This window comes from Crinia signifera, chromosome 8 (genome assembly GCF_055691185.1).
Source record: "Crinia signifera chromosome 8, ASM5569118v1, whole genome shotgun sequence".
NCBI lineage: Eukaryota > Metazoa > Chordata > Amphibia > Anura > Myobatrachidae > Crinia > Crinia signifera.
This window is the reverse complement of record NC_139224.1, coordinates 84,340,129-84,363,974: the sequence shown is the minus strand read 5'-3', so window position 1 is coordinate 84,363,974 and position 23,846 is coordinate 84,340,129. Positions and strand designations below refer to the sequence as shown.

General features: G+C 41.9%; 1 protein-coding gene across 1 annotated transcript; it reads right to left on the bottom strand.

Moving 5' to 3' along the window:
- On the bottom strand, window positions 1–23,213 carry RNF2 (ring finger protein 2). Its single transcript, XM_083156785.1, has 7 exons — window positions 22,881–23,213; window positions 20,262–20,362; window positions 20,015–20,175; window positions 12,061–12,276; window positions 4,229–4,501; window positions 3,541–3,712; window positions 1–853 (listed from the first exon to the last, which is right to left on the bottom strand). The coding sequence occupies exons 2-7, from the start codon at window positions 20,346–20,348 to the stop codon at window positions 752–754; spliced, it is 1,011 nt and encodes a 336-aa protein (XP_083012911.1). The 5' UTR covers window positions 20,349–20,362; window positions 22,881–23,213; the 3' UTR covers window positions 1–751.
- Window positions 23,214–23,846: the final 633 nt, after the last annotated feature.

The following is a 23,846-nucleotide window of genomic DNA, read 5'->3' as shown; positions in this document are numbered from 1 at the left end:
GACTTTTACAAATTGAAAATATTTTATTTACAATTGTCTCATAATGTACAGATTACATTGAACAAGCTACTTTAAGCAGGTTTAGTTTGCAAACTTGTACAAGACAAACATTTACATGCCTACAAGAACTCTGAGAATATAAATACATGTGGCACTGTAAAATGTATATTTATTTCAAATAGTGTTTCCCTTTAATTACCATGATCAATACCAATAACTTGCAACACTTTTCTGACATTATTTCCTAGTATGTAACATGGGAAGGGATACAATTATTTGAGAACACATATCTGCGCTTCAGAAGAAATAACAAATTTAATTTATCATAGAAATTATATACATTTTGTATTGTATGCATTTGGGTATAAATATTTCTGAAATGACGCATACATTGTGCTCCAAATCAGACGAACATTTGTAATACATATCAAATGTCTCCCAACAGCTTCTTATGCTGCATGTGTATGCAAAATAATGCATATATTCAATTAAGCTAACATATTATATAAACAACTAATCCAAGAGCATAAAAAGAAATCCTTTTTATTATGTAAAGCTATAGACCTGGCCTTAAAAGAAATCCCTTTTGCTGCAAGAAATTGTAAAGGACTGTCATCAAACACACTGTCACATGAATTTAGCTTTATCTGTAGAGCATAATAAAAGGTGTCACTTGCTTCAAAAGTGCACAGTTCCTAATTGATTGAATCCTCAAGATAACAAAAAGAACCTTTATGAAAGAAGTCCAGCACTATTTGTGCTCCTTGGTGGGTGCGTAGTAAAGTTCCATCGGTTTATTTACTTTCCAGTATTTTTCACTAACTAGTTCCAAGGAAAATGACCCATTTAAAACCTAAAAATGAAAAAAAAAGACAACTTAACATTGTTATGTGGATTTAATATATAACTACATTTCAGGTGCAACAATGCAACAGACCACCTTTGTGGTGCAAGAATTCCAAAAAGATAGATGTTGAGGAATGGATCATTTGGTCGACAGTCAATCAGTCGACCACTATTAGTCGTCAGGCACAGTCAACACAGGAAAAACGTCAACATACGCAAGCTAAACATCGACATGGAAAAGGTCAACATGAGTTTTTATGGGTTTTTTTGGTGTCAAAGTCGACATGAACACCGCATTTGTGTACCACGTCCCTTTGCATGGCCCATGCTTTGGCCGATTTGCCTCGCTGCGCTCGGCACACTATTATATTTACCCTCTCCGCTGGGATGGTAAGTATGAACAAGTTGTTTTAAAAAAAAAAAAACCTCATGAAAAACTCATGCTTGTGTTGACTTTTTGATCATGCCGACCTTCTGCCTGTCTACCAACAGTGGTCAACATTTTGACTGTCAACCTAATGACCGCATACCACTTACCAGGTTTAGAGGGGGGTTTAAATTAGCCGTGGTAAAATTACAAACATGTGCAAATAACGGGTTGTAATTGAATAGCTCTAAGCTAAAAAGTGTGACAAACATGAAGCCTAGTAAATTTACCCGGTCAGTATCCTGACATGGGAATCCCACCTGCCGGTGCTCCACAACAGGGTGGCGAGTGCAAAGAGGCCCCTTGCGGGGTTGCTGCTCTTGCCACACTAAGGGCTCGGTGGCTCGCTTCACTCGCCACAGGTTCTATTCTCCCTCTATGGGTGTCGTGGAGTACCACACAGGAGAATAGCCCTGTGAGTCGGGTTCCCCCCTGTCGGAGCACCACCAGGCGCGATTGTGATGTCGGGATACTGACCTCCGGGATCCCCCGTCAGGCAGTCATCCGGCACCCAATTCAGCCAGCCATGGGTTCATCTAATATAAACACACCGGGGAAGTAGTTATGCTCTTAATTTCATGCACATGGCACCTCAGACAAACTTGGAAAGGGTTAGCTTAGGAAAATGAATAAAAGCAAAAAAAAAAGCAAAGTAAACTTGCAATTGCAGCAGAGTTTTTCATATAGTGCAACGCCACGTAATGGCTTCAGTTGGACTGGATACAATGCAGAAAGAAGGAAAGCAGCGAAGTGAACAATTGGCCCAGTCATCAAGTAGGGCAATAAGCTGAACATCACCTAAGCATCTGAATTGACCATAAACTTATGAACCCAAAGCTTTACACATAAAGATTACATTTACATATTAATTCTAATATACCTACCTAATGTCATTTAAATCAACAACAAAATAGAACACAAGTCGTCTAACACAAAAGAAGTTATACAGCTTTCAGATATATATGTAAAAGCCACCAATGTATTTATATTTGACATGTCTGAAATATCAAAAAAATATCTCACAACTTTTGGAATGATTGATTATATGGTTTATTTTGGAATGACCGATTATATGGTTTACATATACAGGTACGGTATCCCGTATCCGTACATCCCGTATCCGAATTATTCCAAAAACCGTGTTTTTTTGGAACAATTCGATTTTTCCCCCCTAACCCTTTTTTATACTTACCAAGTCCCCCGGCGTCCACAGCAGGCCTTCAGCATCCTCTCCGGCGTCTCCAGCGGTCCCAGGAGTGCATTGCAATACACTCCTGGGACCGCTGGAGACGGTGCTGAAGGCCTGCTGTGGACGTCTGGGGACAACGTGGGAGCCAAGGGACCATCGTGGCACCACCAGGGGACAGGTAAGTATGCCTAAAAAAATTTATTCCAAAAAACGGAAAAATCCCTTATCCGGAATGCTCGTGGTCCCGAGCATTTCGGATAAGGGATACTCAACCTGTATAAGAAACTTCTGCAAATCAAAATGAGAAGTACACAAAAGGTAGCTGTCAGGATAAGTGACTGGTTTGGATGTGTGATGGTGGCCAAGGTGTTAATACAGCTGGTGGGTGACTGCTGTAACAAGCAACTTGGGGGGGGGGGGGGGGGGGATTGGGGGGAATTGTAGCAGGGGGCCATGCTGCATTTACAAGGTGGCTATAGGCATTTCATTTGAAGAAATTGCAGGCAGAAAAGGAAAAGGTTGTTAATTATAAAGAGCATTATGTTTTTTTTAATATAACAATGGCATGCTTAAGTATTAAATACTGCTGAGGGAGGATGGAACCTGTTGAGTGAAAAGGGTTGAAAGGTGCACAAGATGGCAACAAGCAGTGGGAGTAGAGGAGACTAGAGTATTTTGCAGCTGCAGCCTATCAACCTAAACAGCTGGAATAGAGGAAGCCAAATGTGTTTCATCATAGGGATGTGAAAACCTTGCATACAAACAGATACCCAGAAGTTATTCGCAAGCAGGGTTTGGTATATGGTCCCGACAGTCGTGATCCCGACAGTCATTAGCCTGACGTTGGGATCCCGACTGGCCAGACTCAGAAAGCGGGGCAAGCACAACAAAGCCCCTTGCCGGCACCCGGCAAGCATGTCATAGTGCCCCAGTGCAGTTTAGTGTCTGCAAATACCACAATGTTTGTTTTTCCCTTTGTAGCGATCCCATTATTTAGCAGTCATCCCCTGGAATAGCCACCTGCTGGTGCCTAATTGTTGGGGCTGTGTGCTAATCACAATAATATAAAAACACTTACAGTAAATTGCCCAGCAGCTGTAGCAATGTATATAGTATACTGTTTTTCACTGGCAGCATTCAGACTCATCTGGTTTGTCTCCCCTTTACTCCGAAATTCTTCGAGAGCCAGCCTCACCGCAAGATATTTTGATAAATGATCAACCGTGGCATTGCCAGAAGTCTTTATGTACCTTTAGAATGAAGACAGGATAGTAAGAGAATATTATTCCTGTAAAAATGCATTACTCCACAAAATATGTGTGGAAACATGTACACAGATGAGATTTGTCTTTTTTCCCCAAAAATTTTTGTGAAAATTGCCAAGCAAACATTTTTATACCATCAAAATGATCTAGAAGGTTTACCTTTCATAGGAAATATAATCTTTTTGCACAACATTTGAATTCGTATAACCACTGTGAGTGATGCTGGCATATTTTAGTTGATATTTTGCACATCTCTCAGAGATGTTGGCACTTTTAGAGGATATTTCTTTCACAGAGATGCTGGCACTCAGAGTTAAACAACAAGTTACCATGGCAATGGCGACACATGGAGTCTTGCATCTGTGGTGAAACGTTGGCAAAGCCATATTAATGGAATTTCTGGATTGAAAATTTGTTTTAGTCAACCAAATATTTAGCATAAAAATAAATTTGCAATTTTTAGATCATAGCCTAACAGATTTTAAAAGAATTACATATTACCGGGTTTGAGCATTATCATCTTTCTCCATTAGTGTAGGATGGGGTCTGAAGACCAACTCTATCTCACTGGATCCATCCAGTATTGGATCCAATGTAACAGTCTCATTGTTCGTGTCAAGTTCTAAACCAGAATCATCAGATGTCTTGGTCCTCTTGTTACTTGGCCCAGCTTCCTGGTTGCTATGTACGGAAGCGTTACTACAGTGGGAACTGTCTGCGTTGTCCTCTGCACCACTCCCATTCTCCACCTGCTGTTTTTTACCTCTCTGTAACCTACAATGAAAAACCATTCCATCACTACAAATCTGGTAGTTTTGCCTCTATCAATTGTATGGGTGTGATATAAAAGATCTATATAAAAATAGAGATTAACATAAAATAGAGACAGTCAATAGGTCAACCACATATAGCCGACACGCAAACAGTCAACAGGGTTGAAAGGTAGACATTAAAAAGGTTAACACAAATGTGTCCATTTCACAGTCTATGACCATGATTAGTGAAAAACTCCTTGCGGTGTACGGCGCAGGTTACTGTTCCCAATCATAGTCCACCAGGTTGGTAAATGATGCATAACAAATGTAAATTAACTTGTATAGACCGTTGCCATGTTCACATCTTGAACTTTCCAAAGTCAACCTTTTACCTGTTGACCTTTAGGCTATGTTGACCATATGGGTCGACATATTAACGGTCTATCCATTGACTGAAACCCTCAAATTCATACACAATGCATAAACCATAGAAAAGCTATGTATTTAAGAGATTGTGCGAAGCAGGTGTATGACCAGTGCTTTGGCAGTTGGCAGCATGATGTGGCAGGGCACACAGAGAACTAAAATACTCTTTTAGGGCAAGATGCACTAAGCTTCAAAAGTGATAAAATGGAGAGTGAGAAACAGCCATCAAATCAGCTCCTACCTGCCATGTCACAGACTGTTTGAAAAATGTCAGGTAGGAGCTGATTGGCTGGCTGTTTATCACTCTCCCTTTTATAACTTTTGAAGCTAAGTGCATCTGGCCCTTAGAGAGAAAGGCCATTTGAGAAATGTTGCAGAGTGCTCATTTTTGTACATGTATATTCTATTAAACAGTTATCAAGTGTGCATTGTAAATATGCTAAATTTAGTTCAAAACATTGTAAAACAGAGGCACATACTGTACCTGTGCATATTACCTATTCAGTGGGGACTATTTTAGAGGCATTCATCAAACATACACTGGTAAAGCACTAATTCATAGATTTGTACACAGAAATACAAATATATATATTATGGGTTAATACGAAGTTCCTGATTTCTGCTACTTGCTGGAACTGATATACAAACTAACTCTCCAAATCATTGTTTGCAGACTTCCCAAATATATGAATGGGGAAATACTTCCCATTGCTAAATACTTCGCTAGTATTAATTCAATATTTTGTTGCCAAAAAAGAGAAAATTCTAAATTGGCTTACCATTATGTTCTTCTCCTGCGGTTTTGTTTATTTTCCAGAAGAAGAAACTGGTAAGCAGATTAGAATGTTCTCCTTTCCCTGTACACAGCACAAAACAGAAGATACCTATAGTAATTACCTATGCATTGCATCTAAATTGGGATATATCCAAAACCAATAGTCATATTTGGCTGGAATACAATTTGTGGTCATATTGGGCCTTATTTTGGTTCATTCTTTCTGTCAAAATCCTTCTTAGATGGACAAAACCATGGGCACTGCAGGGGGGGCAGATGTAACATGTGCAGAGAGAATTAGATTTGGGTGAGTAATTTTGTTTCTGTGCAGGGAAAATACTGACTGCTTTATTTTTACACTGCAATATAGATCTCACTTTGAAGTAAAACCCCACCCAAATCTAATTCTCTCTGCACATGTTACATCTGCCCCACCTGCAGTGCACATGGTTTTGCCCATCTAAGAAGGATTTTGTCAGAAAGAATGAACCAAAATAAGGCCCATTGTTTGAAATGTGCTCATCTACATTCTATTTTACATGTAAAGGAGACTGCCACCGTCAGGAACAATGCCTCCTCAGCATATTGATTTTAATTGCCCCTAAGCAAAAAAAGAAAAGGCACACCAAAGTATATCTGCTGCTACATCCAAAGGTAAAAAAATAAACAAAATCTACCTGGAAAAATTAAAAATGAAGAAAAAAGCTAATGTCCACGTTAAGACAAAGGTAAACAAAATACACTAAAACATGGCTCACAAGCGTATCTTTTTTTTGTAAGAAAAAGAACATTTAGCGGCCATTTAGTTAACATATTTATGAGAATATTAAATCTCACACACAAACAGACAAAAAAAAAGCTGTGCTTATTATTGTACCTCATCGTCTTATTTAACTACTAGGTAGAAAATAAGGTATGAAAATAAGATATTGTTTTAGTTATTTAAAAATGAAGGTATTAGAATTTGTGTGTCGCTGCCTGCTTCCCAAGATATCCACATGGGACTGTGAGCAGAGGACACCTTGTTTCACTACAACAAATAGAAAATTGCTGGCTATTCTGACACACAACAACCTCCGTCAATCATCATCAGCATGTTTCCATATCAGAAGTTTGCATGGGCCCATGAAATGGACCATACTTTAGAAACTGAAATTGACAGAAGTCTGCTTATAATACAGGTTAAGTATCCCATATCCAAAATGCTCGAGACCAGGAGAATTTTGGATAACGGATTATTCCGTATTTCGGAATATTTTAATATTTCAATTATGTATTTTGAAGTATCTTGCATGTATGCTGTATAAACACATAAAATACACACAAATATATTTTATTACCACATAAAATGCACTCAAATATATTTTATTTGTTCAAAAAACAAGGTTTCAAAACATGAAACAAAATTTGTCTACTATCTCAGATATTGAATTTGAATGCCAAGCAATCATTGTCTTGCACATATATAGTGCCAGTTACATATCATGTCACCAGTAGTGCTGTTACAAATGTCCCCAGTGAGTTTTTAGCAAAAAAATATATTTTGTATTCACTTTCTGGAATGTATGGTTTTCGGAATAATTCGGATAACGGATACTCGGATACGGGATACTCAACCTGTACCTACATTTTTGAATAATCCTTTTTGGAAGATATAAACCTTTGTTGGAACATTCAACCACTATTGTTCCAAAATGGCAGATATCAGGACATTGCTATTTATTTTGAATTCAACTCACCAACCTGCACCCAAGAGTAACAATTTTTACATATTTATCTACTAGGTTTACACATTATATATGGGAGACCAAACCTTCTAAAGATGACAAGGTTCTCATAGCAAGCAACCAGCTTCTAGATTTGATCTAGTACATCCTGTAAACCATAACGGAGGCTAATGCACATACTCTCCTCAGAAGCTGTTATACAGCTCTCCCTAAATGTCAAACAGAATATATTGGGGGAGATTCTCTAAAACTCTCCGCCCCCCTTCGCAATAATAATTATCGCATATGTTCTAACATATGCGATAATTATAGCACAGGACATCTCTTGCGTTAAGAGCTGTCCTTCGCGGTGAGAGTCGCCGGGTCCCAGCAGGTTTTGGTGGCTCCCCCCTCCCTCCCACACCCGGCGCTGCTGCTGCTGCGCTGGGCTCTCCTCCTCCCTGCACCTGGAAGAGGATCAGTGCAGGGAGGTGGTCACAGGTCCGGGTAGCACAGTTCTGTGCTGCCTGGACACAGGTGAGGGAGCGGCGGAGGTCTGTGCGGGGCGGCGGCGGGTTCGCAGCCGATTGGCTTCTATGGGGCATAGCCAGATTTTTCTGGCGATGCCCCCCGCCACGGTAACCTGGCGGGGGTTGCTTAGAGCATCCCGAAATGCAGTAAAAACCCCGATAACGGGGTTGTTACTGCATTTTCACCTTAGAGAGTCTCCCCCTTTGACATGAATTCAATTTTTTTAGAGCACAAATGAAGAATTTATTAAAATAAAAAATATATATAATCTAGAACGAAACCTTGGAGATTGACTACAAAATAAAAGTTTGTTAACATAGAGGCGGCACTACCACCTATATACAATTTGTATTACTAATAGAGCCCCCTCCTAGCTGGAGCCTGATGGCATCAACATGCAGCCATTTTTGCTTGACAATCTGTTCTACTTACAACCCCGGCTGAAACTGATGGTGATGCGAGCAGGAGGACCAATTACCAACTACAATTAAATGATCTTTAATGTAGGTGGTAGAACAGAGTAAAGTAATTGCAATGAGCGCATCCTAGAATAAACTTGTACAGCTACTGAACTGTATTCTCATTTTTAATCCCTTATATTTTATATGGAGTATGGGCTGATACATATGTGTGCAAGTAAAGCAAAAACTGGGCAAAATCACAATGCACTGTTGGTGGGGCAGATGAGAGACTTAGTTTTGGGAGGGGTGTGTTCAAACTGAGGGGAAAAAGTAAGGATGGTTGTTGTGAGGGATAAGTGGTATTAGGGCATTATGTGCGCAGATACCGCTTCTCACCAATGTATTATTATTATTTATTTATTAACAGTTTCTTATATAGCGCAGCATATTCCGTTGCGCTTTACAAAGGAGGCATGTATGAAGAAGGAGATGAGTGCAAGGTGAAATGAACGCTATGTGCCCATGCCTTTATTGGCACTATCTACAAGATAGCATACCATTGACCAAATGCACTAAGCTTTTGGTTGACAGCTGCAGGTGTCATTACCCCATTCACCACAGCAAGGACAGCGCAGTCCTCCCAGTTGTGTGTGCCGGCTCTGGGCTGCATGTGAGTTGTAGTAGTGTTCCCGCTAGGCTGTTTTAGTGGGACGCTGCGCCCTGTCCGATTTCTAAAGGGCAAAATGCGCCCTGCCCCTCCAGCAGCTCCCCGCTAAAAGAGCATGCTGCCTGACTAATGTTGTGCCCGGGGAAGCTCAAGGTCCGCCCCTTGTACGACAGAGGAAGCCCGGGCACGCCCCCTTTAGTGACGCGGCGGCTTGGGACCGCCTACAACTATGATGTTGGTGGACCAGGTAAGCCCCCATTGCGCTGCCCCCGTGCAGCGGCACCCTGCCCCCAAAAATTCCTAGGGGGAACACTATGTAGGGAGAGGTCACGCATGCCCAGTGAGACAGCAAATTGGCACTAGGTTGGTCTAGCAGTGATCGCTCGAGGGGGGAGGAGTTTTCACTTCACCACTTTGGAATCAGGGATTTAAGTTAAATAAATACCAACGCTGCTGCTTCCATCTTTACCTTGGTAAAGTGGGGAAATGTGAAGTGTTATACCCGTAGAATATGTGCGGGTACATCTACACTTGTAAACCAAATTGCAGTGTGAAAAGAAAACTGTTTTATTTGTGATTTACTATGAATCAGGACCTATGACCTCTATTACTTAACATGCCCAGCACAATCAATTATCCTTCAAAATAAAATATGTTGAGTAAATGGTAATGTTGTGAAAACACTTCAGAGTCATTTTCTGAAGTATGGGGGTTATTCTGGTTCACTAGCAAAGGCAAATTCCTTCTCAAATGGGCAAAACCATGTGCACTGCAGGGGGGGGGGGGGGGCAGATGTAACATACAGATAGCATTACCTGCAAACACAGGGGGCGAGATGCACCAAACAAAAAAATGCCATAAAAACCCTGTTTTCGGTTTTTACCTTATTTTCATATGCAGCAAAGCCCCACCGCCGGGGCTTCGCTGCGGGGGTTACGCCAGTTCTAAATGGCGTAACCATATGGAAGCCTATGGCGTCCCTTCACGTCCCAGGCCACCCCGCACGCCCCCTGCTGATCCGCGCCGCACCCTCCTCACCTGTGTCCGGGCAGCCTCAGGCTGTGCTGCCCGGACCAGTGACCTCCTCCTAACCTTTACAAATCCATAATACCTATATACTACATAGCTGATCATTTAATCGACTGGTTGCAATAGGCAACATCTCCACCTATCCTATTTCAAATATTTATAAATATCTAAAAAAATAATAATGAAATAAATGAAGAGCAAACAAACAGCATACACAATATAAACTAATGATAAGATAAGTAACTACACACAAATAAAATACTGAACGTTATTTCCCAAACAACTCTAGCCCTTGGGACAGGAAGACAAACTAATTTGATCATATATCAAAGTTGATAATAACCCTAACTATATGTATAACCATGTACAATTTTATATTTAAATCAAGTCTTTGTCTGAAAAAATGAAAGAAAATAAAAAATATATTTGTTTGTGGAAGTGACCAGTCAACTAGAATTAATTTATTTGCATTTTGGAGAATTTAATAGAGGTCATCTGGATTATGCAGCATACATGGATAAAATCAGGTAAGAAAATATAGTTATGATTGGTAGTTGAGTTATAATGTGTGGCGTAGCCACGCCCTGATAAAATTTTGCAGGGGTGCAGGCTGTGTACCGGCTCACAAGCTACTCATGCCTCTCTCTGCTGTGGCAGACCCTGCTCTGTACGCCCACTGCCCTGTCTCTGCAGCGGGGGATGTGGGACACAGGCCCCTCCAACAGAGCCAGGCTTTGGTAAAAAGTCGTCCCTCCCCCTCTCGACAGCACTGAAGAATCAGTGACTAGTATTTAATAAAACAGATCACAAAAATTAGTAGAGGGAAGAAACAGTACATATACCACTTACAATAACATCTGGCAGTTACAATATTACAAGTATGTGGCACAGACATGAGGAAAAAGGGGGAATTAAATTGTGTCCCAAAAAAAAATGTTGGCGAAAAAAAAAGGCGCTTTAGCCCCAAAAAAATTTTGGCCTGAGAATGTTTTAGTCCAATTCAATTGCAACCCCCTTTTTTCGCCTCAAAACACATAGGATCCTAGATATTTTCCGGATAATTGTGATTTTCCAGCATCAATCGCAAAAAATTGGTCATCTATCTTTGCTTTCCTCTGACCCTACAATGGCACCTAATCCTTGATTTCTGCCACCCTGCTGGTTATTTGAGTGAGAATGTTTATAAATCTTGTCCTAGATTGTTTTGTACTTTAAATAAGTCACGGTTTTCTTAAGGTGCCCATACACGGTACAATTATTGTATACAATATCGCATCGCATAGGTTTTGCAATGCAATGAGATGAGATGAGATCTAGTACAAAAAATAACTACAGCGCCTACTTTTTGTGCTGTGTGATGAAATTTGTGACGGGAGCGCGCATCTCATCGCACATAACAATTGTACCGTGTATGGGCACCTTTATTTTGCTCATTTATTAATACTTTTTACGACACTGCTGAGCCTTTGTATAAATAAAGGATCATAATAAACATAAATAACAATGACCCTAAGTAATCTGTATGATGTGAGGAGGGATATACTGAAATAAAAGCTCATTATTCTGGGATGCAGGTCACCACGTCAACAGTTATGTGCATAATGTCAGCATCTGAAATATCAACATTCTTCCAAATACCATTTGTGTTAAGCTCTAAAATATATTTTGTGAGAATTTACTATTATAAACCTCTATTTTCCAGAAATAAAGAACATTTGCAGCCATCTCCCTCTGATGTAGACTAGACAATTCTGTTTTGGTGCAGAACTCTTCATCTTATTATTATTATGGTACTTATGTATTATCTGGACTCCCATGTTAAATGCACCCGATTTTTTCATACCCCTACTATCCAACTACGCATGGAGTTGATTTTATATAGTGTGGCGAGCGCAGCGAGCCACCGTGCCCGAAGCGTGGTGAGCGCAGCGAGCCCCGCGAGGGGACGCGGTCTCATAAGAAAAACGGGAGTCCAGATATTACATAAGTACCATTATTATTATTTACAGTTTCTTATTACACAGAATTACCCCAGAATTTTACCTGTTTATAGCTTGTATTTTAAGGCCTTTTTCAATACTATCGCTCAATGCTTGCTGATTATTATGTTTGTTGATCCTGGCCAAAACTCTTTCCTGGTGAGCTTCATATTCATCTCGACTTGGGTAGATTTTGCTGATAAGTGCATCAAAATTTGGGTCTGGCCGTAATGATCTTTTGGAAACTAGTTTTTTACGACATGTTGGGCACTCTTTATTTCTGAAAGAGAAAAAAAAAAATGTAAAAATAGTAATTAAAATAATGCCTGTTTCATATGTGAAATGGCCCCCCAGACCCCATTTTTAATTGTATACTCACCCTGATGGCTAAATGCCCCCCATTGGTAACGCCACCCCACTATCAACGCCAACCCGAAGCGTGGCGACCGCTGCGAGCCCGCGAGGGGCGGCGGTACGCATCCTCCGACCTTTTCATACCCCCACTATCCACGTCGGTGTGGAGTTTATTTTATATAGTGTGGCGAGCGCAGCGAGCCACCGCGCCCGAAGCGTGGCGAGCCCCGCACGCGGACGCGGATACCTGTGAAGCCTGCAAGGGGACGCGTATAGCTGTGAAGGTATACACGTCCGTTAGCCACGCTTCGGGCTCGGTGGCTCGCTGCGCTCGCCACACTATATAAAATCAACTCCACGCCGACGTGGATAGTGGGGGTATGAAAAGGTCAGAGGACGTGTGCCGCCGCCGTTCGCCACTCTTTGGGTTGGCGTTGATAGTGGGGTGGCTTTAACAATGGGGGTCATTTAGCCATCAGGGTGGGTATACAATTAAAAATGGGGTCTGGGGGGCCATTTCACATATGAAACAGGCATCTGGGTGCCTGTACATATTAAAATCGTATCAAATCGCATCGCATGCAATACAATAGCATACAATACAACGCGATTTTCTCTTCAAGGGAATTTCAAGGGAAATCGCGTCAAATCGCATGCTTAGGGTACTGCCATACAATTTCAACATTGGGCGCCCAAATAAGTCACAAGTACCAAATAATAATATGAATATTGCTGTATTATGTGGAAAGATTAAGGAAATATAATAAAAAAAAGTTAAAACCATTCCATTCCCAACTAAATGACCCTCACATTTTATGCATTCCATTATTAATTTGAATAGTTTAAAATATACTGAAAATTGCCATTGCTTACACAGCTATGAGACGATGTTACCAACCACATAAGAGGTATTTACAACTAGTAAGCCCACTCGAAGCAAAAGCTTCGAAAACCAGTCTGCTACTTTCTGTGTTTGTGCATGTGTGAGAAAGAAATGTAGTTTCACTCTCTGCCAACAGATGGCAGTGTTTCGAAGACTCACGGGACACGAGAAAGAACACTTAAACAACACAATATAACTCCAAGTCAATCACACTTCTGTGAAATCAAACTGTCAACTTAGGAAGCAACACTGGTGCGATTTGGCCACTTTTTACCCGACTCTGGCGGATCAGGCTAAGAAATCAAGTGTAAAGTGGACAAGTCGCACGTGTTTGACATCCCATCTGATCCGCGGTCGCGTGCACGTCAGATGTCGGACATGCTGCCGAAAATATAAATTGGATGTGCGGCTGTCAGTGTAAATCACAGGTGTTGTTTAGCACCTGCGTTGTATTGCATCCGATCTCCCATTATGTCGTCCCCCCACCCCCCTCACCGACAGCTTCTCAAGAGTCCTTTAACATTAGATAAATCGCATATAATAAATTGCATGTAAAAATGGCTCATCAAGTGCCAAATCAGATGGAAGCACTCCCGGGTAGCTGCCGGGGAAGTTCAAGGAAAATCAGGTCCGACTTGTGCCTCAGAGATGTCAGATCAGTGTATGGTCACTTAAGGTGGCCATACATACGCAGATTTATCTGTCTGGTTGGAACAAAAACATGGTTGTGGATGAGAGCAAATGACAGTTGACCATTTGCTTGGAAATGCTGGAAAACTGACAAACTGACTCATCCGTAACCATGTTTTAGTTCCAACCAGCCAGATCTGCAGATAAATCTTACTAGTGTAAACTTTAAACTTATAAGTACTGTAATGGGCCCCATACGTCAGCAATTAATTGTGACAATCCTAAGATCTGGAGATGATTGTCACAATTAATCTTTAATGTATGGGCTCCCCTTTTGCCGATCCCAATCAAAAATTGATCGGGATCGCCAATCGATTGCTGAATCAGATTTTTAAACATGTTTAATAATCTGGTATTATCTGCGGTTCTTTTTTTATATGTGTGGGCATTCCCGTTTCGTCTTCTTCTTCTATTTACATTATGAAAACAGCTGAAATGACAATCGATTGAGGGCAATTCCCAGATATGAAGATGCAATCTTTAGATGGGAAAAATCTGCAGATCACTGAAATAAATCTGTAATGTGTGGGCATGTCAAATAGAATGTAGAAACCATTTATCTGACCAAAAAAAAAAAATCACTGGATCTGGAAAACCATTAATTGTGATTGCTGATGTATGGGGCCCATAAGGCTGCTTAACATTTTTTTTTTTTTAATAGTTATCTGGTCTCTGCAGGTTATGTTGTTGCAAGACACAATACACAAGAAAAGAATGAGCAGCGCTACTAATAATGTTTTTTTTTTTTTTTAAACAGATTGGTAGGTCTGTTACAAGGTTTTATTTATACAGTATACTAGAAATAACATACTGAGCCAGCATTAAAAAACATTAATGTTGCAAATAAAAATGGGGAAGGTTAAAAACTCAAAAAGTCCTCACCAAACCAGGCAGTGTTATTGAAGGGTGGCCAGGAGGGTCCCGATTTTAAGGATCCATTTCGAACAACAGGAGTCCCCAAATGAGCGATCCAGAGGGAGAACAAGATGGAACATCCAGGAGTGGCCCAAGATGGTGCAAATTACAAACTCCTACCACTGACTGTGGCAAAGCGGGATGGTGTTCTCAACCCCTTGGTTCTATGAAAGGTAAATTTATTTGTATCCAAGATGGACCTACGCTGTGTGCAGGGAGGGCCTTGTTGGGAATGGGGGTATCAACGGATCCCCTTAACTACCATAAGTCATGCAATTGACCTATGTACCTCCCTGTGTGCAGCTAGGTAAAACAAGTCTGTGATGAGTGATGCACTGGGGAACCAGTATTGGAGACTGCGTGGGGAAGGGTGTGTAGGTAGGGGCAAGTAGTGGCGTCCCACTTCTTACCTCTAGCCCTTGTAACGATGGTTGGGGCTGTGTCCCGTTATGTTACAGGGTCCAGTCCGGGGCATGTGTGGCAGTAAGGGCGCAATATCCGGCTGCCAGATGGCAAGATGGGACCGCTTGCTGTGATGCAGTCCTGGGGATCACTGATGGCGTCTCAGTGCTGCCAGGTGCTGGTCAGGTGATCACGGCGCATCCTGCACGTCACAGGCTGCTCAGTGCGCTCTACTCCCTAGGGGAGGAGACTTAGTGAAGGTGTCTGAGGGTATCCTTATCATTGTACTTTAAGAGTTTGGACTACTCTAGCTCAGCATCCCCGTTTAGCACAAATATCTTGAGCGCTAACATACCTCCTTCCTAAGCCTTATTTTTTTTAAAGAAAAGCACTGTTGTTTTCAAAGAAGGTAACATTAAATTAATCAGAAATACACTCTGTTAATGTGGTAAATGACCATACCAGCTGCAAACGTCTGTTTTAAAGGAATATCTACAATATATATATAGAAAAAAAGAACTTGCATGTGCAATTCGACAGTCTATTCTTGTTCTCCGAAATTAAGGCTATTCCATGTGAGAAATTTTCAAGAAATTGAACATTTCCTACAACGAGTCTCTAGTTTGAGAAATAGACGCCTCACAGGTCCTCAACTGGCAGTTTCATTAAACGGTACTCGCAAAATGCCAGAGTCAACGTCTACAGTGCAGAGGCGACTCTGGGATGCTGGCCTTCAAGGCAGATTGCCAAAGAAAAAGCCATATCTGAGACTGGCCAATAGATGGAAAGATTAATATGGGCAAAAGAACAGACATTAGACAGAGGACGATTGAAAAAAAAAGTGTTATGGGCATACGATTTGAAGTTTAAGGTGTTTGGGTCACACAGAAGAACATTTTTTTACACTGCTACTAGATATTCTTTGTCACATGATAGAGTGTGCTATTAGAAATTCACCTTGTATCTTATTGTATTTCTGTTTTGTGGGATTGAACTGCCCCCTATTAGGTGTTTTCTTGTTGCTGCTCTAGGGGCAGTGAACTCGGTAGAACGCTTTCATTTTATTGCATGTTGCAGTAACATCCAGTGCAACACTTGCCAACACCATCCAAGTATCCAAAATAATGAAACATTTTTAATGTTTGTTTTGAATTAAATAATATAATCTATTTATTGTGCAAGCCTAAATATATATAATAAAAAGTATCAAATATAATAAATATAATAAAAAGTATCAAATTTTCTTCTGGACTTGCTCAATAACATCTACATTATATTATTCAATTCAAAACATTACAAATGTTTAATTATTTTTGGAAGGTGTAGACAAATATTACAAGTTATCCCACCTGACTACTAAACAAGTTGCCTGTTATCGGCCTATGCCATGCGTTACTTTCATGAAAGCTTACTGTACCCATAGGGACGGACACTATCTACAGCTCAACACGGTGTTAACCCTGACTTATTATATTTGTTTTAACAATGGATGTTGGAAATGTCATGCTATTGTGTTCCTTACATGCCATTTCATGTCCCAATTAATATTAAAGAACCAAGTTATTCCCCTTTCAGACTGCACTAAGAAAACGTTTTTTTGCAGATTTTTAACCTTTTAAAACGGTAATATGTGCGGTCTGAAAGGAGCAGAGTGATTTTACCGTTTCTAAAAAATGTTTTTTTCTTTAGAAACTGTAAAAAAATCAGGGTCCTACCTGTTTCAGACCATTTATTTATTTTTGCTGTCTTAACGGGTCTGAAACTGTACCCAGGCACGAGTGAACACTATTGGTCCCCAGCGCAGTGCATATTTCATGAGCCTGCCGCGCATTACACATGCGCCTATGTAATCAGCCGCGCATTACACATGCGCCTATGTAATCAGCCGCGTATTACACATGCGCCTATGTAATCAGCCGCGCATTACACATGCGCCTATGTAGTCAGCCGCGCATTACACATGCGCCTATGTAGTCAGCCGCGCATTACACATGCGCCTATGTAGTCAGCCGCGCATTACACATGCGCCTATGTAGTCAGCCGCGCATTACACATGCGCCTATGTAGTCAGCCGCGCATTACACATGCGCCTATGTAGTCAGCCGCGCATTACACATGCGCCTATGTAGTCAGCCGCGCATTACACATGCGCCTATGTAATCAGCCGCGCATTACACATGCGCCTATGTAATCAGCCATGCATTACACATGCACCTATGTAATCAGTCGCGCATTACACATGCGCCTATGTAATCAGCCGCGCATTACACATGCGCCTATGTAATCAGCCGCTCATTACACATGCGCCTATGTAATCAGCCGCTCATTACACATGCGCCTATGTAATGAGCAACCGGCTCATTAAATATGCACTGTGCTGGCTCAGAGCAGATCAGCTACTGCTTACTGTCAGACCCCCTACCCTTACCCTTCCAGCGTCCTGCAGCTCTCCTCCCTGCCTGCAGTGCCGGAGCTCCTGTTGGCCGTCTAGGTGTGGGCTCTGGTGCCTGATCCCCTCTCTCTATACCTCCAAGAGGTCACTCCCCATCGCATCTCCAGGATGTCTCATGTTGCTTTCACACCGCAAACCTGCTTTAGACCAGGTATTTACATGCGATGTGAAAGGGGTTAAACTTGCTCTGACCCGTTTAAAAAAAAAAATGTTTTGGTACTTGTGTAATATCTAGGCGCCCAATTTTTTTGATCAGAAAAATCGCATTGCATCGCATGCAATGGATGCGATTTTTCATTGGATTCAATGTTAAATGGTCCCTGTTCATACCCCCACTATCCAAGTGGGCATGGAATTGATATTATATAGCGTGGCGAGCGCAGCGAGCCACTGAGCCCGAAGTGTGGCGAGGGGAAGCGGAATACATGTTAAGTAATCCGCAACCGCTCGCCACGCTATATAAAATCAACTCCATGCCCACTTGGATAGTGGGGGTATGAACAGGGACCATTTAACATTGAATCCAATGAAAAATCGCATTGATCGCATTGCATGCGATTTGGTTGCATGCGATGCGATTTTCCCAAAAATCACGTTGCATCGCATCTGATTGTATGCCTTAAGTTAAGGCATACAATCAAACACATCGGGCGCCCAGATTTTACACAAGTACCAACGTTTTAAATACCTGGTCTAAGCAGGTTTTGTGGTATGAAAGCAGCATAAAGAAGACACCAGCTTTGTGAGGATGGGATTACTTTTTATATTGCCTTGGCTATTAACATTGTTGCTTATTATCAGCACCAAGTATACTAATTTATAATATAATGCGAGGAAATTGTGTCCAATACACATTTGAATTCAACTTGCTAAACATTTTCTTCTAGCATTGAAAACACATAGCCTAAGAAAGTGATGTGACCAAACCATATGCCAAATACTATGTATAGTTATGCAGCATCTGTTCTCGGTCAGTTTTATGTAACACAGATGATGCATTTATATAGTCACCATATGCTCTCCTGCATTTCCAACGCAGTGCAACATTTACAAAGTGCATCTAAAACGTGATCAAAGACCACATGCATACAACCGGCCAAATTTTGCATGTCCTCGTGTTGTTTATACAGAACCTTCCAGATTTTCTTGTCTTTTAATAAAAACAAATACAGTATGTGAAAGCAAAGCACCAATGTAATATAAAAAAGGACATTACAAGTAACCTCACAATTCTGTGACCTACAGATGGAGAGCCTCTCACTCAGCGTCAGGAATCGCCAGAATACCCCTGCTGGCGTTCACCAGCGGAGAGGCGCGCCATCTGACTGGGACATGCGAGTGTCTCATACACACGCACATCCCAGCATTTTGCCAGCTGGGGACGGAATCCCTGCCCATATCTGCATCAGGGAGATGGGCAGAGATGGTGGGTGCGAGGGGGTGCAGGCACCAATGGGGAAGCGCGCACCCCCTTCCGGTGGAGGCTGGTGAATTGATCGCCAGCCCCGGCTGAATGAAGGGTGCTACATCTGTGTATTAAAGGCAATGTGATTTTATCATTTACATTCGCCAGCATGCACAGTACATATAAACCATGTAAAAAATCCATTATGCTATAGATATTATGTTCTCTGAGGGTGAAAGTTAAAAAAAAAAAAATAGCACTTACATCTATTTTTCTGATACAGTGATTGAATATTCTGTCATGTATTAACTATAAAGAAACATTAAAAATGGTGAGCAGGTTATCTAATGAATGATCTGCAACTGGCATAATATTAATAAATATGGACAATTCAATAAAGATCACATTTATTTAGGCTGACCATACTATCCCTTTTAACAGGGACACTCATGGATTACACAGTTTCTGTGGCAAATTAAAACGAGGTGAAATGCATCACGGACGGTGTAATGGTTAGCATTACTGCCTCACAGCGCCGAGGTCACGGGTTCAATACCCACCATGGCCCTAACTGTGCGGAGTCTGTATATTCTCCCAGTGTTTGCGTGGGTTTGCTCCGGGTACTCCAGTTTCCTCACAAAATCCAAAAAATACAGGTAGGTCAATTGGCTTCCAACAAAATTAACCCTAGAATGTGCGTGTACATGTGATAGGGAATAAAGATTGTAAGCTCCACTGGGGCAGGGACTGATGTGAATGTTCAACTATACTTTGTAAAGTGCTGCGAAATATGTATGCGCTATATAAGAAACTGTTAAATAATAAATAAATGCAGTCTTCAATCAGCCACTCACAGAGCCTGTGTAATTCATACAGGAAGTGTCATGGTTTAAAGGTATATTGCATTTATTACTTACCCACTTCGGAGAGCAGTTATTATGCAGTCAGCACAAAACCTGTGCAAACATTCTTTAGTGGTCATTGTGTTCTTCAGCATGTCAAGGCATATTGGACACATCAGCTCACTGTGCAAGCTTCTGGGTGATACTACTATTTCAAGGCCATCTGTAATTGCTTCCTGTTCAAATATAAATGAAAACTTTAAAACATAAACTGAAAAACAAAATTAAATAATATGACTTAAACAAAGATCCACTAGATTACCTGTGGTGTCCTTTGCAACTCATACAAACTTAGCTCCCAAGTTTTACTCAGTGGTTGAGCGCCATTGATTTGTACTGCCTGAGACATTGTGACCGGGGAATCTAACAAAAATAAAAATAAGGTGTCAATGGTAACCAATTTCTGAAAGCATTTAAAGCAGAAGTAGGGAACCTACCTACTTTGTGGCCCGCCCACCCGTCCCTGCCTCCCTCCCCCGGCTGTGTGCAGTGTGAGCTTCTAACGTCACGCCGCACATAGCCGGGGTGGCCATGGGCAGCGGCTGAAAGACTGTTCAGCCTTGCTGCACGGACCTGGGGACACAGTGGTGGGGTTTTTTTTGGGAGCGCTCCCCAGAAAAAACTTGCTCAGTGGGGAGCGCTCCCTAATAAAAAAACCAACACTGAAGGGGTTTTAAAGGAGTATTTATCAAGCTTGTAGAGGATTACGATTGTGAGAGATACAGTCCTCATTGATCATTATATGTTTGAGGCTAATTCCCCGAAAAGACCTGTTTTCGGGGAATGCCTCAAATATTAAGCACCTCTGGAAAGTATCTAGATAGAAGGGACTGCAGCAAGAATCTCTAATGCCTGCTGTGACCACTCTTGTCCTTCCCGAAGCCCCCACAGGTTTCTACGGGGTATACGATGCAGCCCGATGTACCAATATCAGGCAGCACCGGGTACCGGAGCCACCACCATTGTGAGATGGCAGTAACCTATTGTAGCCTATGGTAGTGTTCATTCTAGCACCCGCTATCTTTGAAAACCCATGCAGTTCTTGTTCCCTGCCTAGGGTGTCGCGGTCTGCTGTGGTGTTTCTCGCACAGGTCTGGTTTGCATATCAGTGCTGATATACAGACCACTCACTGCTAGAAGCACTACAGCAGACAGCGACACCCGAGGCAGGGAAGAGGAACTGCATGGGTTTTCAAAGATAGTGGGTGATAGAATGAACACTACTATGGGCTACTTACCCACCAACCGTTACAGCAGATTGTAAGGCTGGGCTCCTTTCGGAGACTCTGTCCCTGTGTCAGCAGGAGCATACATACCGCTGATAGGATCGTATATTACAATGCAATCCTGGGAGGTAGATCCCACCCAGATCTCATTATATATGCAATCTTATGGTAAATGGAGTCCAAAGTCCTAACACGCTGTTAAATGTAAGGTATAAGCTGATTGGCTAGTACTATCCACCAAAAGCTTTGAACATCAGTTTAACATGCTGGGTTTTTTAACACTACAGTATCTTGTCAATAATATCGCTGGGTGACAGCGATGCACGGTGACGCGTATTGCTATGGCCCCTATGCACGTAGCGATCTGGTGAGATCACTTAGAACATTCCCCTAAATCACTACATGTGTAGGCCCCATATCTCCTCACCACTGGTAGATAACGGCACATAGGTAAGAACACATGCTTTGTGAAATGCCCTAGCCTAAAAGGTTCTTATTTAGAATAAAAAAATATATATAATTTAGTAAATTGTGTTTAGTAATTATATGGCAAGAGACCGGATCTGCTTCTATTTGTCCACCTATTATATTATCGGCAGTCACCAGCACCGGTTTTGTCTATTACACTGACCATAAATAATCTAAATTAGCCCTGTACCACCAACCTAAGGCACCCCTGCAAGTGTCCCGAGGCACCCCTGGGTGCCACAGCACAGTTTGGGAAGAACTGCCCTAAGGATTTTAAGTATTTGAAATACCCCTGCAATCATATATATCCAGTAACAGCAAGCAAATAGCCTTATGGAACATCAAACTGCCATTTCCAGGTCTCAAACAGGATGCCATAGTGAGAGAGCAGATTCCATGGGGTATGTTTTGGCCAGGCCCTACAGATAAGGAAATATTCGTGGGATGTACTGTACTGTATTTGTTTTGTCAAAGCAAAAAAGTAAATTCCAAAATATCAAATTATAATGTTGACGTGTTTCAAATGTCAACAACAACAAAAAATGTTAGTGTTATCGATAGGGATGGGGGCAGGGGTTAGATTTAAATGTGGGTGTTGACCTGATGTACATATTAACATTTTGCAATTCAACATTGTTGTTGTTGTTGACAGTCTGTAAACATTGTTATTTTGTCTATGGACATAATGAAAAGACATGGTGTCTATAGAATGACTGACAACGGTGCCTGCTGACAAAACACATGGAACAGTATATTGTATATATTGAGAGAACAATGAGAGCTGAAGGTGGAAGGGTGCAGGACACATAGGAGCGATGTATGTGCTGTGTGTGTACTACACACAGCATTACCCTGTCCTTCCAGTCCCATCATACATGTCATTGTATTGCTATCAATGCTACAGAGTTTTCCGTCATTATTTGGTCAATGATTGACATCAGCCTTCTCATTTGTTCTCTATGGTTAATCCAAGACCATGTTATTTTGTTTCTAGAAATAACACAACCGATCTGTGTATCCACAACAATGGGCGCACACCGTGCACACAATAGGGCTAATTCCACCTCTACGTTTTTTAATGGACGTTTATGCAGCAGAGGGACATGGACGGCACTGCTCTCCGGGCATCTGCTTTGTTCAGGACGAGGGTAGTATATGAGGAACAGAGCTGATCGTCGGGTACTCACCCTTGGCTCCTTACCACCCGATGGAGTGTGAGCCCGCTATGCCCCGCACGGCGCTTTGTGTACCAGTGGCTGACGCCGGCGGCTGCTCCGTCCGTGTAGGTATCCGGCAGCTGCACAATATGGCGCGGGCCCAGCAGCAGCATCCGCAATGGAGCTCGGGAGGATACTGCATGCACAGGGCGAGGAGGGGAGGAGAGACGGGGAGACGGGCGAGGGAGGGAAGGAGGAGAGGCAGAATCGCCGACTGTGTGCAGGGGAAGAAGAGATGCTCAGAGAATGAGAAGCAAACACACAAGAGGGGTCTGGGTAAAAAATATAACAGAACTCCATGGGGAGCTGCTGTTGTGCTCCTGTAAAAAAAAAGTGGGGTAGGCAAAGTGTGTGTGTGGGGGGTGGGGGGGATTACAGGTGTGAATGCAATATTGCCGTTGGCCCGATTCCCAAGGTTTTATGTGAAATACCTCTGCTTTTAACAACAACAATATTATTATTATTATTAATAATAATAATATAATTTGGTACTTGTGGATTATCACGGCTCCCATCGCATTCCATCGCATGCCATATATATAGTGGCATGCGATTGGATGCGATCTTTGCCGTTTTTACCGTGTTTTTTTTTTACAAAATCGCATGCGATCGCATGCGTTTTTTTAACAGAAAAGCATCCAAATGCATTGAAATTAGTATGAAACATGTTCAATGGCCCCCAAATGTCATTTTTGAGGCTGTACCACCCCCACTATAAACGCGAACCCGAAGCGTGGCGAGCTCAGCGAGCCCGCGTCCTACGACCTTTTCATACCCCCACTATCCACGTCGGCGTAGAGTTGAGAATAGAAAGTGTGGCGAGCCCGAAGCGTGGCGAGCGGACACCTGTGAAGCCCGCGAGGGGACACGTATACCTGTGAAATCAATGTGATAAATCAATGGGGCCAGATGGGATACATCCAAGGATACTAAAAG

Excerpts from the sequence above, each read along its gene's own strand:
- RNF2 (XM_083156785.1), bottom strand. The coding sequence starts at position 20,348 with ATGTCTCAGGCAGTACAAATCAATGGCGCTCAACCACTGAGTAAAACT. Across the intron at positions 12,277-20,014 it reads ATAACTGCTCTCCGAAGTGG|AAATAAAGAGTGCCCAACAT; the intron begins GTAAGTAATAAA and ends TTTCTCTTTCAG. Across the intron at positions 3,713-4,228 it reads GATGATAATGCTCAAACCCG|GTACATAAAGACTTCTGGCA; the intron begins GTAATATGTAAT and ends TTCATTCTAAAG.